The sequence below is a fragment of the Oncorhynchus mykiss genome, chromosome 10, assembly GCF_013265735.2.
Source record: "Oncorhynchus mykiss isolate Arlee chromosome 10, USDA_OmykA_1.1, whole genome shotgun sequence".
Taxonomy (NCBI): domain Eukaryota; kingdom Metazoa; phylum Chordata; class Actinopteri; order Salmoniformes; family Salmonidae; genus Oncorhynchus; species Oncorhynchus mykiss.
The window spans coordinates 77303111-77318235 of record NC_048574.1 but is presented as its reverse complement, the minus strand read 5'-3'; the positions used below and the strand labels follow the sequence as shown (position 1 = coordinate 77318235).

General features: G+C 42.6%; 1 protein-coding gene across 1 annotated transcript in view; it reads left to right on the top strand.

Annotated features, from left to right (window-relative positions):
• The first annotated feature begins 431 nt into the window (after window positions 1–431).
• Window positions 432–15125, top strand: part of LOC118936772 (neuronal acetylcholine receptor subunit beta-2-like) — a 24364-nt gene continuing 9670 nt past the window's right edge. Inside the window, exons 1-2 of the mRNA XM_036934017.1 lie at window positions 432–895; window positions 13402–13547. Coding sequence (XP_036789912.1) covers window positions 844–895; window positions 13402–13547 — 198 coding nt within the window. The 5' untranslated portion in view covers window positions 432–843. The remainder of the gene's footprint in view (window positions 896–13401; window positions 13548–15125) is intronic.

Below are 15125 nucleotides of genomic sequence, written 5' to 3'. Positions count from 1 at the left end.
CTCTCTCAGGCTTCCACCGGGTCACGTGACGCGTTCCATTTCAGTTCGAAGCTCAGAGCGTTCTAACCCCGAGTCGTCCACCGAGCCAGCCCGAGTTTTAACGACAATAATTATCTTAGACATAGACCTACGGGATATATTTATATGCCTATAATTTATGATACATTTGGTGTGTAACAAAAAACAGTTACAACTGAAAAAGAGAGGTTCGTCATTTATGCTTATAAACGTGGCGTAGGGAATACTCAGTGAAATGTAGCCTAAACAGTTGCAAAAACATATTTCTCGGTTCTGTAGACATGCGTAGCATGGTAGAATAAGGACACGGATCGAATTTAGCTCAAATGTCAACGCGGCGAGTTTGTGGCGTTTGGCTGAAACCGCAAGTCTGAGGAAAGGCGCGGGCCACTCCGACGGACGATGAGGATACGACGTGATTTTGTTTCAATAACAGAGTTACATGGAATTTCAATGTGATCCATTACGTCCATCGACATGTTAGCACATTAATCTGTACGCATTCGATTTCAATTTGTTATTGTGACACACCGCTCGAAAGTGGAGGGGCAAAGATCAGATCAGAACTGAGTGCACGTGTTTGTGAGAATTACCGGAGACGCAGACATCTAAACGGATCGGTTCGTACTCTACAACGACCACGACGCGGTTAATTTCTGACGACTTCGATGGTGTATGAACGCGTTGACAGTCCTGGATCTACAGCTGCGCTTTGTCGTCAACTTTTGACACTCTCTCCCGGAGATAATAACCCCACTCCGGCACACCCCCATCCAAGTTTTGAGCGTCGGATTCCGGGGAAGGGAAGAAGGGCACGGAGGAGATATGGCGGTGACCGTGACTTTATCGCTCTCTCTCCTTCTGTTATCTCTCTCAAGTAAGTAGCCTTAATGGTAAACCGTTTGTGTTTGTAAATGTCATGTTTTGCACGCAGAACACTAACTCAAAATGAACGCCGCTCGGGTTGCCAACATTGTTTTTAAATTAGGCAATGTCATGAAGTCGTTTGTGAAATACATCTAGGCTATAAACTACAGACTGAAATAAAACGCTTTTCGAAATGTTTTTGGATAGGCTATTACTCCAGTAAGGAACCATATTATATACATTATAATATATATATATATATATAGCAACGAAGACAGCTTCCAAAGTCGATTCATATTTTCGTATAACCGCGTATGTTGTTTCGCCCTGTCCTCGCTTTTTAGGTCTTGAAAACTTGCAGGGGAGTTGCCGTTGTCCGTTGTTCTGAAAGTTTGCCACGATTACAGACTGCATTACCTCTCCTCTCTTCTCCCTCTCTCCTTGTTGACTAATCTCAGCAAACTGTCAGCACCATGGACAGCGCACACGGATTCAACTCTCTCATGTCTGTCTATATTGAATAGAGAGAGTAGTGTTCTGTTCAATCTCGCTGGACATTTGTAAAGGATAACCTTCATGCCTAATGCTGTTCAGTCAAAGTTGGGCCCTTGGATTGACTTTAGTGTTCAACGTCTGTCCATTGAGGCTTTGTTAACAAGCTATAACGATTAAGTAACAGAACATTAATGACACTGAGTCAATACAACTATGGCAGGAGAAGTCTAATGTACTGTAATGTACCTACACACAGCTGGTACACTAGTAGTATTTCTCAGTCCTGGTGCTGGGGAGCCAGAGGGGTTTTGCCATGGCACTAACACACCTGATAAAACACATCAACTCATCATCAAGCCTTTGATGATTTGAATCCGGTGTGTTAGTACTAGGGCAAAACCAAACATGGAGGGGGGGTGATGTCACCAGGCAGGCCAAAACTCCACCCCACAAAACAGGCTGAAATATCAGGCTGTCCTTTCAAACAGTTCTTACACAAAATTATTATTATTATCATAATTATCATAATTTTCACAATTTCAAAGTATATTCCAACCTTATTAAACCCCGCCTCCCCCCTCCCAATATGTTGGGGCATGGACTCTACAAGGTGTCGAAAGCGTTCCTCGCGTTCCACAGGGATGCCGGCCCATGGTGACTCCGATGCTTCCCACAGTTGTGTCAAGTTGGCTACATGTCCTTTGTGTGGTGGACCATTCTTGATACACGGTGGAAACTGTTGAGTGTGAAAAACCCAGCAGCATTGCAGTTCTTGACACAAACCAGTGAGCCTGGCATCTACAACCATACCCTGTTCAAAAGGCACTTTAATCTTTTGTCTTGCCCATTCACCCTCTGAATAGTACACATACACAATCCATGTCTCATGTCTGAAGGCCTAAACATCCTTCTTTAACCCGTCTCCTCCCCTTCATCTACACTGATTGAAGTGTCATCAATAAGGGATCATAGTTTTCACCTGGATTCACCTGGTCAGCCTGTCATGGAAAGAGCAGATGTTAATAATGTGTTGTACTCTCAGTGTTTATAAAACACAACATAATCACATGTTTGACTTCACTAGGCCTTTATAGAAACACTGCAGGAGTAAATAGTCCCATTATGACAGAACAGGCACAGTGTTCAGCCAGACTGCAGATACCTGAAGGGATGCTCAGCCAGTGAAGGAGGAAGGAGTTAGACATGAACGGAAACCAAGGCCTTCAGCTTGTGGAGTCAAACACTTTCCATGGCGTTCTTGGACCCCACATACACACTCAGCCCATCCCACTTCACGTCTTACCCCTCCCCTTCATTGTTTTCACTTCTGGAAGATGAAAGCAATATGGTGGAAACTTTACCAGTACACTGTTTATACCTACCCAGAACCTACAGACATGCTAACATCTATCTGATAGCTACCCAGAACCTCCAGACATGCTAACATCTATCTGATAGCTACCCAGAACCTCCAGACATGTTAACATCTATCTGATAGCTACCCAGAACCTCCAGACATGTTAACATCTATCTGATAGCTACCCAGAACCTCCAGACATGCTAACATCTATCTGATAGCTACCCAGAACCTCCAGACATGCTAACATCTATCTGATAGCTACCCAGACCCTCCAGACATGCTAACATCTATCTGATAGCTACCCAGAACCTCCAGACATGCTAACATCTATCTGATAGCTACCCAGAACCTCCAGACATGCTAACATCTATCTGATAGCTACCCAGACCCTACAGACTTGCCAACACCCATCGAGGGGTTATGGCCAAGCGTAAGGGTCAAGGAGCAATTTGCGACCGGCTGCTTTACTCCAAAGATTATATTTTATGTTGACAAGATAGCCGAGTGACAGCTCTAACAATGGAAATACTTGTCCTCCGTGATTAAAGGCAGGTGAGATTAGGTGGCACCATTTTAGCCAATGAGAGATCAGATACTCGTGTGAACAACAGGCACAACTAAGTCATTTTTCTACATTTTGCTGGAATGCACGTGCATTCACATATATCAGTACATTTGTAACAGCCTAAACAGGACATTTCTATTAAATCAAATAAGACTCATGTAATTCGACAGTCCCTCATAGTCCTCCATACAAAAAGGGCTTATCTCACCCAGATCTTGGGTGGAGTAACTCTCTCTCACTTCGCCCCTTCCTCTCTGCTTACTCCAACACATACCTTATTCACTTAATAATGTCAATTTTTATTGAACCGTGAAGGTATACGTTGAAGTTCAATTGAGTTTCCAGGACACAGAGAGACAGAGTCGTGATGATGTCTACCACGGCCCCAGCCTCAGTCTGTCCTGCTAGCTAGATGTACACTAGGACCTCGCAGCTTGGGGTGGAGGTGTAATCCAGTGATCCAGGTACAGAAGCCAAGGTACATGAACCCACAGAGGAAAAGGCCAGTCTCCTGCAGTCTGTTGAGCGCTCGCGCGCGCACACACACAAACACACACAGGAACACACACACACAAACACACACAGAAACACACACACACAAACACACACAGAAACACACACACACAGAAACACACAGAAACACACACACATAAACACACACAGAAACACACACACACAGAAACACACACACACAGAAACACACACTCAGAGAAACAAACACAAAAGCACACACACACACACACACACACACACACACACACACACACACACACACACACACACACACACACACACACACATACAAATACAGGTGCACACACACACAGAAACACACACAAACACACTGTGCAGACCAATGACAGCTGAGCATTAGTGATTTACCCAGGATGCCGTTCTCATCAGGCGGTAACAAGAGAGTTGTGTCACTCTGCCAACAGTTCCATCCCAACCAGTGTGTGTGTGTGTGTGTGTGTGTGTGTGTGTGTGTGTGTGTGTGAGTGTGTGTGTGTGTGTGTGTGTGTGAGTGTGTGTGTGACAGTTCTTTCTCACGGGCGCCTCAGTCTGCTTTTTATTTCCCTTACCGTTAATATTAATGAAGGCCAGCATTCCTCAGCTCCAGTCCAGGAGTACCCTTTGGATTGCACATATTTGTTCCATCCCAGCACTAATACCCCCAATTCCACTATTCCAGGGCTTGATGGTTAGATTGAGTCGTTGAATCAGGTGTGTTAGTGCTGGGCTGAAACAAAAAAACACTTATGACTGTGTTATGGAGGGTTATGACAGTGTTATGGCGGGTTATGACAGTGTTATGGAGGGTTATGACACTGTTATGGGTTATGACCGTGTTATGGAGGGTTATGACAGTGTTATGGGTTATGACCGTGTTATGGAGGGTTATGACTGTGTTATGGAGGGTTATGACAGTGTTATGGGTTATGACCGTGTTATGGAGGGTTATGACAGTGTTATGGAGGGTTATGACAGTGTTATGTGTTATGACAGTGTTATGGAGGGTTATGACAGTGTTATGGAGGGTTATGACAGTGTTATGGGTTATGACCGTGTTATGGAGGGTTATGACAGTGTTATGGAGGGTTATGACAGTGTTATGGAGGGTTATGACAGTGTTATGGAGGGTTATGACCGTGTTATGGAGGGTTATGACAGTGTTATGGGTTATGACCGTGTTATGGAGGGTTATGACAGTGTTATGGAGGGTTATGACAGTGTAATGGGTTATGACCGTGTTATGGAGGGTTATGACAGTGTTATGTAGCCTTTATGAAGGCTTCAGGTTCAGATAAAGTGTAACCCAGAGGTGATGAGGATGCTCTATGGGTGTGGTGTCTCCTCGCCTCTCCCATCTCCTCTCTTCTCCCGCTCTCCTTTCTTCTCCCCATCTCCTCTCTTCTCTCTCCTCTCTTCTCCTCTCTTCTCTCTCCTCTCCTCTCTTCTCCTCTCTTCTCCCCCTCTCTTCCCTCTGCCCTCTCCCCATTCCCTCTCTGCTAAAAGAGACATGAGACAATCACACTGATGAAGGAGACCTGAGACAATCACACTGATAAAGGAGACCTGAGACAATCACACTGATAAAGGAGACCTGAGACAATCACACTGATAAAGGAGACAATTACACTGATAAAGGAGACAATCACACTGATAAAGGAGACCTGAGACAATCACACTGATAAAGGAGTCAATCACACTGATAAAGGAGACATGAGACAATCACACTGATAAAGGAGACCTGAGACAATCACACTGATAAAGGAGACAATCAAACTGATAAAGAACCTGAGACACTTACAATGATAAAGGAGACAATCACACTGATAAAGGAGACCTGAGACAATCACACTGATAAAGGAGACCTGAGACAATCACACGGATAAAGGAGACCTGAGACAATCACACTGATAAAGGAGACAAACACACTGATAAAGGACCTGAGACAATCACACTGATAAAGGAGACCTGGGACAATCACACTGATAAAGGAGACAATCACACTGATAAAGGAGACCTGAGACAATCACACTGATAAAGGAGACAACCACACTGATAAAGGTGACAATCACACTGATAAAGGAGACCTGAGACAATCACACTGATAAAGGAGACAATCACACTGATAAAGGAGGCAATCACACTGATAAAGGAGACATGAGACAATCACACTGATAAAGGAGACCTGAGACAATCACACTGATAAAGGAGTCAATCACAATGATAAAGGAGTCAATCACACTGATAAAGGAGACAATCACACTGATAAAGGAGTCAATCACACTGATAAAGGACCTGAGACAATCACACTGATAAAGGAGACCTGAGACAATCACACTGATAAAGGAGACAATCACACTGATAAAGGAGACAACCACACTGATAAAGGTGACAATCACACTGATAAAGGAGACCTGAGACATTCACACTGATAAATGAGTCAATCACACTGATAAAGGAGTCAATCACACTGATAAAGGAGAAAATCACACTGATAAAGGAGTCAATCACACTGATAAAGGAGACCTGAGACAATCACACTGATAAAGGAGACAACCACACTGATAAAGGTGACAATCACACTGATAAAGGAGACCTGAGACAATCACACTGATAAAGGAGACAATCACACTGATAAAGGAGGCAATCACACTGATAAAGGAGACATGAGACAATCACACTGATAAAGGAGACCTGAGACAATCACACTGATAAAGGAGTCAATCACACTGATAAAGGAGTCAATCACACTGATAAAGGAGACAATCACACTGATAAAGGAGTCAATCACACTGATAAAGGACCTGAGACAATCACACTGATAAAGGAGACCTGAGACAATCACACTGATAAAGGAGACAATCACACTGATAAAGGAGACAACCACACTGATAAAGGTGACAATCACACTGATAAAGGAGACCTGAGACAATCACACTGATAAAGGAGACAATCACACTGATAAAGGAGGCAATCACACTGATAAAGGAGACATGAGACAATCACACTGATAAAGGAGACCTGAGACAATCACACTGATAAAGGAGTCAATCACACTGATAAAGGAGTCAATCACACTGATAAAGGAGACAATCACACTGATAAAGGAGTCAATCACACTGATAAAGGACCTGAGACAATCACACTGATAAAGGAGACCTGAGACAATCACACTGATAAAGGAGACAATCACACTGATAAAGGAGACAACCACACTGATAAAGGTGACAATCACACTGATAAAGGAGACCTGAGACATTCACACTGATAAAGGAGTCAATCACACTGATAAAGGAGTCAATCACACTGATAAAGGAGACAATCACACTGATAAAGGAGTCAATCACACTGATAAAGGACCTGAGACAATCACACTGATAAAGGAGACCTGAGACAATCACACTGATAAAGGAGACAATCACACTGATAAAAGAGACCTGAGACAATCACACTGATAAAGGAGAAAATCACACTGATAAAGGACCTGAGACAATCACACTGATAAAGGAGGCCTGAGACATTCACACTGATAAAGGAGACAACCACACTGATAAAGGTGACAATCACACTGATAAAGGAGACCTGAGACATTCACACTGATAAAGGAGTCAATCACACTGATAAAGGAGTCAATCACACTGATAAAGGAGACAATCACACTGATAAAGGAGTCAATCACACTGATAAAGGAGAAAATCACACTGATAAAGGAGACAATCACACTGATAAGAGACCTGAGACAATCACACTGATAAGATACCTGAGACAATCACACTGATAAAGGAGACCTGAGACAATCACACTGATAAAGGAGACCTGAGACAATCACACTGATAAAGGAGACCTGAGACAATCACACTGATAAAGGAGACCTGAGACAATCACACTGATAAAAGAGACCTGAGACTCACACTGATAAAGGAGACCTGAGACAATCACACTGATAAAGGAGACCTGAGACAATCACACTGATAAAGGAGACCTGAGACAATCACACTGATAAAGGAGACCTGAGACAATCACACTGATAAAGGAGACCTGAGACAATCACACTGATAAAAGAGACCTGAGACTCACACTGATAAAGGAGACCTGAGACAATCACACTGATAAAGGAGGCCTTTCTGTTTGTTTGAGAAAGAGAGTGATAGTGTGTAATTGTGGTTGTGAGTGTGTAGCTGTGGGTGCAATTGTGTGTGTGTGTGTTTGTGTGTTCAGGCTGGAGAGACTAGCTCTTAAAGGAAGCCATTCCAGATGGCCTCTCTTTTAATAATTTACTTCAGGATATGTTCTACCTCTCCTCCACCACTAACGCTTTGTCTGGTGAGCTACACACACACACACACACACACACACACACACACACACACACACACACACACACACACACACACACACACACACACACACACACACAATGTTTGTTCAGTTAAAGCATTAACATCAGTTGGGACACCAAATAAAGAGTCATGAAGACAGTGGTACCTTAAAAACTTGTTAGGGCTAGGGGTTCCGCCCCTCGACAAAATCTGCTGAATAGGCAGAGCGCCAAATTCAAAAATATATATACTTTTTTATTTAACTTTCAAACATTCACACGTGCAATACACCCAATTAAAGTGTAACTTCTTGTTAATCTACCCATCGTGTCAGATTTCAAAAATTATTTACAGCGAAATCACACCATATGATTATGTTAGGTCAGAGCCTAGTCACAAAAACAACATACAGCCATTTTCCAGCCAAAGAGAGTAGTCACAAAAAGCAGAAATATAGATAAAATTAACCACTAACCTTTGATGATCTTCATCAGATGACACTCATAGGACTTCATGTTACACAATACATGTATGTTTTGTTCGATAAAGTTCATATTTATGTCCAAAAATCTCACTTTACATTGGCGCTTTATGGTCAGTAATGTTGAGATACGAGTATTATGCACAGAATTATAGATATACTTCTCCTTATTGCAACTGCTGTGTCAGATTTCAAAAAAACTTTTTCGAAAAAGCATACCATGCAATAATCTGAGTACAGCGCTCAGGTAACAAAACAGCCAAACAGATATCCGCCATGTTTTGGAGTCAACATTAGTCAGAAATAGCATTATAAATATTCACTTACCATTGATGATCTTCATCAGAATGCACTCCCAGGAATCCCATTTCCACAATAAATGTTTGTTTTGTTCGATAAAGTCCATAATTTATGTCCAAATACCTCCTTTTTGTTCGCACGTTTAGCCCAGTAGTCAAAATTCATGAGGCGCGATCACTAGGTGCAGACGAAAAGTCAAAAAGTTCAGTTACAGTCCGTAGAAACATGTCAAACGATGTATAGAATCAATCTTCAGGAAGTTTTTAACAAAAATCTTCAATAATGTTCCAACCGGAGAATTCCTTTGTCTTTAGAATTGCAATGGAACACGCGTGGTCAATTGCAATGAACACGCGTGGTCAGCTCATGGCACTCGGGGAGAGACCTTACTCAATCCCCTCTCATTCGCCCCCACTTCACAGTAAAAGCATCAAACAAGGTTCTAAAGACTGTTGACATCTAGTGGAAGCCCTAGGAAATGCAATATGACCCCATAGATACTGTATATTCGATAGGCAATGAGTTCAAAAACTACAAACCTCAGATTTCCCACTTCCTGGTTGGATTTTTCTCAGGTTTTTGCCTGCCATATGAGTTCTGTTATACTCACAGACATCATTCAAACAGTTTTAGAAACTTCAGAGTGTTTTCTGTCCAATACTACTAATAATATGCATATATTAGCATCTGGGACAGAGTAGGAGGCAGTTTACTCTGGGCACGCTATTCATCCAAAAGTGAAAATGCTGCCCCCCTGTCCCAAACAGGTTGTTAACATTGAACTGGTTCCATCTCCACAAAATGATCAACATGCACAAAGAGAGTTTTATTCTTCATCTTAAAAGGATCTTCTTTAAATGTCCCTTTATCCCAGCTGATAACATGTGAAAGAACAGTGTTTCTTCAGATATACGTTAAATACATGATACAGGATGAGAGAAAAGACACAGCATGGTAGAAGTTCAACTGATTCACTCTCCTCGGGTGTGTGTGTGTGTGTGTGTGTGTGTGTGTGTGTGTGTTGTACTCTGAAGGATCTTCTCCATATGTGTGCTATCACTCTATCATTCAATGACATTTAACAGATGTTTTCATCATGCTGCAGCTACTCACTTTAGACAGATCATTCCATCATTCTCTCTGTCTCTTTATCTGTCTCTTTCTCTGTCTGTCTGTCTCTCTGTCTCTCTCTCTCTCTCTCTCTGTCGCTCTCTCTCTGTTCGCTCTCTCTCTGTCTGTCTGTTTCTCTCTCTGTCTGTCTGTCTCTGTCTCTCTCTCTGATACTGTGCTAATATCCTATTCACAGGAAGAGCAAAGAGCTTTTTTGAAAACACATGCACAGTGATTGTTCTGCGGTATAGAACAGCCAGCTGCAGTATACATCATATACACAACTATAGAGTGAAGTGCATGCTAATATCAGTCAGTCACTCCACCTATCAGAGGGCTGAGTACTATCTTGCTCGTGCACAGTGTCTTTGTTGCAAATGGAACTCTATTCCCAGATAGTGCACTACTAGCCAGGGCCATATTCCCTATATAGTGCACTACTGACCAGGGTATATTCCCTATATAGTGCACTACTGGTCAGGGCCATATTCCCTATGTAGTGCACTACTGACCAGGGTATATTCCCTATGTAGTGCACTACTGACCAGGGCCATATTCCCTATATAGTGCACTACTGACCAGGGTCATACTCCCTATATAGTGCACTACTGACCAGGGCCATGTTCCCTATATAGTGCACTACTGACCAGGGCCATATTCCCTATATAGTGCACTACAGACCAGGGCCATACTCCCTATATAGTGCACTACTTCTGACCAGGGCCATATTCCCTATATAGTGCACTACTTCTGACCAGGGCACTATTCCATATATAGTGCACTACTTCTGACCAGGGCCCTATTCCCTATGTAGTGCACTACATCTGACCAGAACCCAATTCCCTATGTAGTGCACGACTTCTGACCAGGGTCACTAATGTTAGTGCTTGATTTTGAATATATCCTGCATTGTGTCTATAAAAAATGTCTACTTGCTAACTTGATACAATACTCAACTTAACTAGGGCCTTCACAACCTTGAACACACAGAAATCTTAACTACGGCCTTCACAACCTTGAACACACAGAAACCTTAACTGGGTCCTTCACAACCTTGAACACACAGAATCCTTAACTACGGCCTTCACAACCTTGAACACACAGAAACCTTTGGTAGCCTAGCTGAACTGAACAGCAGTTGAGTTAACTTACAGTAGGGTACAGGTAGGTTTCTCCCTGCGGGTAATGCTGGTTGTAAAATGACATCAGCTCTACAACTGCTTTGTCTCTGGGCTGTTACAGTAGAGTGAGGCAGAGGAAAAGTGATGCGTGAACTAAAAGTTAGTGTGTGTGAGATTCCTCCCCTCCAGCTGTCTCTGTGTCTCAAATGTCACCCTAGATAGTGCCCTAGTTATGACCAAGGCCCAGGGGAACCAAGGGAATAGGGTTTGAAACTAGGCCTTTAACTAGTCGGGCAGCAACCTCGCGGTTCACGTTGCCACATCACTACACACCCTGATTCTCAGTCAGCTACTGGGGGGAGATCATGACAGAAGCTAGGAGTGTGTCAGAGCAATGTATTGGGGGAGTAGCACAGCCGCGATGAGAGAGAGAGAGACCATTCATGGTTACATTGGAGTAGAAAAAGGCAATGGTAGTCAATGTCTCTATCTTTCAGTCGTCTTTCTGTCGTCTTTCTGTCTCTCTCTTTCTGTGTCTCTGTCTCTCTCTTTCTGTGTCTCTGTCTCTCTCTTTCTGTGTCTGTCTCTCTCTTTCTGTCGTCTTTCTGTCTCTCACTTTCTGTGTCTCTGTCTCTCTCTTCCAGTCGTCTTTCTGTCTCTCTCTTCCGGTTGTCTTTCTGTCTCTCTCTTTCGGTCCTCTGTCTCTCTCTTCCAGTCGTCTCTTCCAGTCGTCTTTCTGTCTCTCTCTTCCGGTCATCTTTCTGTCTCTCTCTTTCTGTCCTCTGTCTCTCTCTTCCAATCGTCTTTCTGTCTCTCTCTTTCTGTCCTCTGTCTTTCTCTTTCAATTGTCTTTCTGTCTCTCCCTTTCTGTGTCTCTGTCTCTCTCTTCCAGTCGTCTTTCTGTCTCTCTCTTCCGGTCATCTTTCTGTCTCTCTCTTTCTGTCCTCTGTCTCTCTCTTCCAATCGTCTTTCTGTCTCTCTCTTTCTGTCCTCTGTCTTTCTCTTTCAATTGTCTTTCTGTCTCTCCCTTTCTGTGTCTCTGTCTCTCTCTTCCAGTCATCTTTCTGTCTCTCTCTTTCTGTCCTCTGTCTCTCTCTTCCAGTCGTCTTTCTGTCTCTCTCTTTCTGTGTCTCTGTCTCTCTCTTCCAGTTGTTTTTCTGTCTCTCTCTTTCAGTCGTCTTTCTGTGTCTCTGCTTTTTACACACACACACACACACACACACACACACACACACACACACACACACACACACACACACACACACACACACACACACACACACACACACAGTAAGAGAGAGAGTGTGTGTGTATGTTGACATTTTCCTTCTCCACACGTCTGGAGGGGCCGTGATGGCTGCTACAGTGTGTCAGTCCTCTAGAGTTCAAACTCTCTGCCAACAAACCACTGTTAGTTAAAGGGGCAATCCGGGATTTCATATTTTTTTTAACTTTGAAATGAATGGTACATAGCCATTAATTCTTGAAGAATATAATTTATAAATGTCTCTTGAGCTTAGTTCAACCTTCTTAACCTATCAAAACCCATATATAAGCTTGTTTTACTCCATTGTGTATAAACAAACACTGTAGCCTGTAGCTTCAAAACGGTATAAAACTATGATTACGTGGATGGTCAGTCCCTGCATCCATATCTTTGTCTATGAATCTGAGAGCGGTTCTATTTTTCCTGTTCCGCCCCTCAGCGGTTTACCAAAATAAAGTGGCCATTTTATTGTAGTTTGAATCCCAGATTGCCTCTTTTTATAAGGCATTTATCTGTCTCTGTGAGCCAGAGTGTTTTGTCTGTGTTTGAGCAGACGTTCTGTCTGTGAGTGTGTTCCTTTCTGATAAAATAGCTGTGATACTATGGGGACGTAAACTATCAGCAGTCTATCTCCTGTGTGTGTGTGTGTGTGTGTGTGTGTGTGTGTGTGTGTGTGTGTGTGTGTGTGTGTGTGTGTGTGTGTGTGTGTGTGTGTGTCTGTGTGTCTGTGTGTCTGTGTGTCTGTGTGTGTGTGTGACGTCTGGGCGTGTACTCATTTCAGATGGTGAACAGCTGGTGTGTGTGAAAGTGTGTTTTGTATCTTGTTGAGTCAAGGGAGGCTGGTGTGTGTGCTTTCAGAAACCAACTTTCAGGGGTTGGTTTGTGTGTGTAATTCTCTCTCTTTCTCTCTCGTGTGCGTCTGTGTATGCTTATGCATGTCTCTGTGTGTGTGTCTTCTTTGTGTGTCTACGTGTGTGTGTGTGTCCAGGTACAGGAGCGGAGAATGCAGAGGAGCGTCTGGTGAACTACCTGTTGAGTCCAGAGCGTTATAACAAACTGATCCGTCCTGCTGTTAACAAGAGCCAGCAGGTTACCATCTCTATACAGGTGTCTCTGTCACAGCTCATCAGTGTGGTGGGTACGCAGGCACACACACAGACACACACACACACACACACACACACACACACACACACACACACACACACACACACACACACACACACACACACACACACACACACACACACACACACACACACACACGCACACATTAACATTAACATACAGACACTATGTCACCATTTCTATAACACACTGAGCAGAACATTAACATACAGACACTATGTCACCATTTCTATAACACACTGAGCAGAACATTAACATACAGACACTATGTCACCATTTCTATAACACTCTGAGCAGAACATTAACATACAGACACTATGTCACCATGTACAGACACTATGTCACCATTTCTATAACACTCTGAGCAGAACATTAACATACAGACACTATGTCACCATGTACAGACACTATGTCACCATTTCTATAACACACTGAGCAGAACATTAACATACAGACACTATGTCACCATTTCTATAACACACTGAGCAGAACATTAACATACAGACACTATGTCACCATGTACAGACACTATGTCACCATTTCTATAACACACTGATCAGAACATTAACATACAGACACTATGTCACCATTTCTATAACACTCTGAGCAGAACATTAACATACAGACACTATGTCACCATGTACAGACACTATGTCACCATTTCTATAACACACTGAGCAGAACATTAACATACAGACACTATGTCACCATTTCTATAACACACTGAGCAGAACATTAACATACAGACACTATGTCACCATTTCTATAACACCCTGAGCAGAACATTAACATACAGACACTATGTCACCATTTCTATAACACCCTGAGCAGAACATTAACATACAGACACTATGTCACCATGTACAGACACTATGTCACCATTTCTATAACACACTGAGCAGAACATTAACGTACAGACACTATGTCACCATGTACAGACACTATGTCACCATTTCTATAACACACTGAGCAGAACATTAACATACAGACACTATGTCACCATTTCTATAACACACTGAGCAGAACATTAACATACAGACACTATGTCACCATGTACAGACACTATGTCACCATTTCTATAACACACTGAGCAGAACATTAACATACAGACACTATGTCACCATGTACAGACACTATGTCACCATTTCTATAACACACTGAGCAGAACATTAACATACAGACACTATGTCACCATTTCTATAACACACTGAGCAGAACATTAATGTACAGACACTATGTCACCATTTCTATAACACACTGAGCAGAACATTAACATACAGACACTATGTCACCATTTCTATAACACACTGAGCAGAACATTAACATACAGACACTATGTCACCATTTCTATAACACACTGATCAGAACATTAACATACAGACACTATGTCACCATTTCTATAACACTCTGAGCAGAACATTAACATACAGACACTATGTCACCATGTACAGACACTATGTCACCATTTCTATAACACACTGAGCAGAACATTAACATACAGACACTATGTCACCATTTCTATAACACTCTGAGCAGAACATTAACATACAGACACTATGTCACCATTTCTATAACACTCTGAGC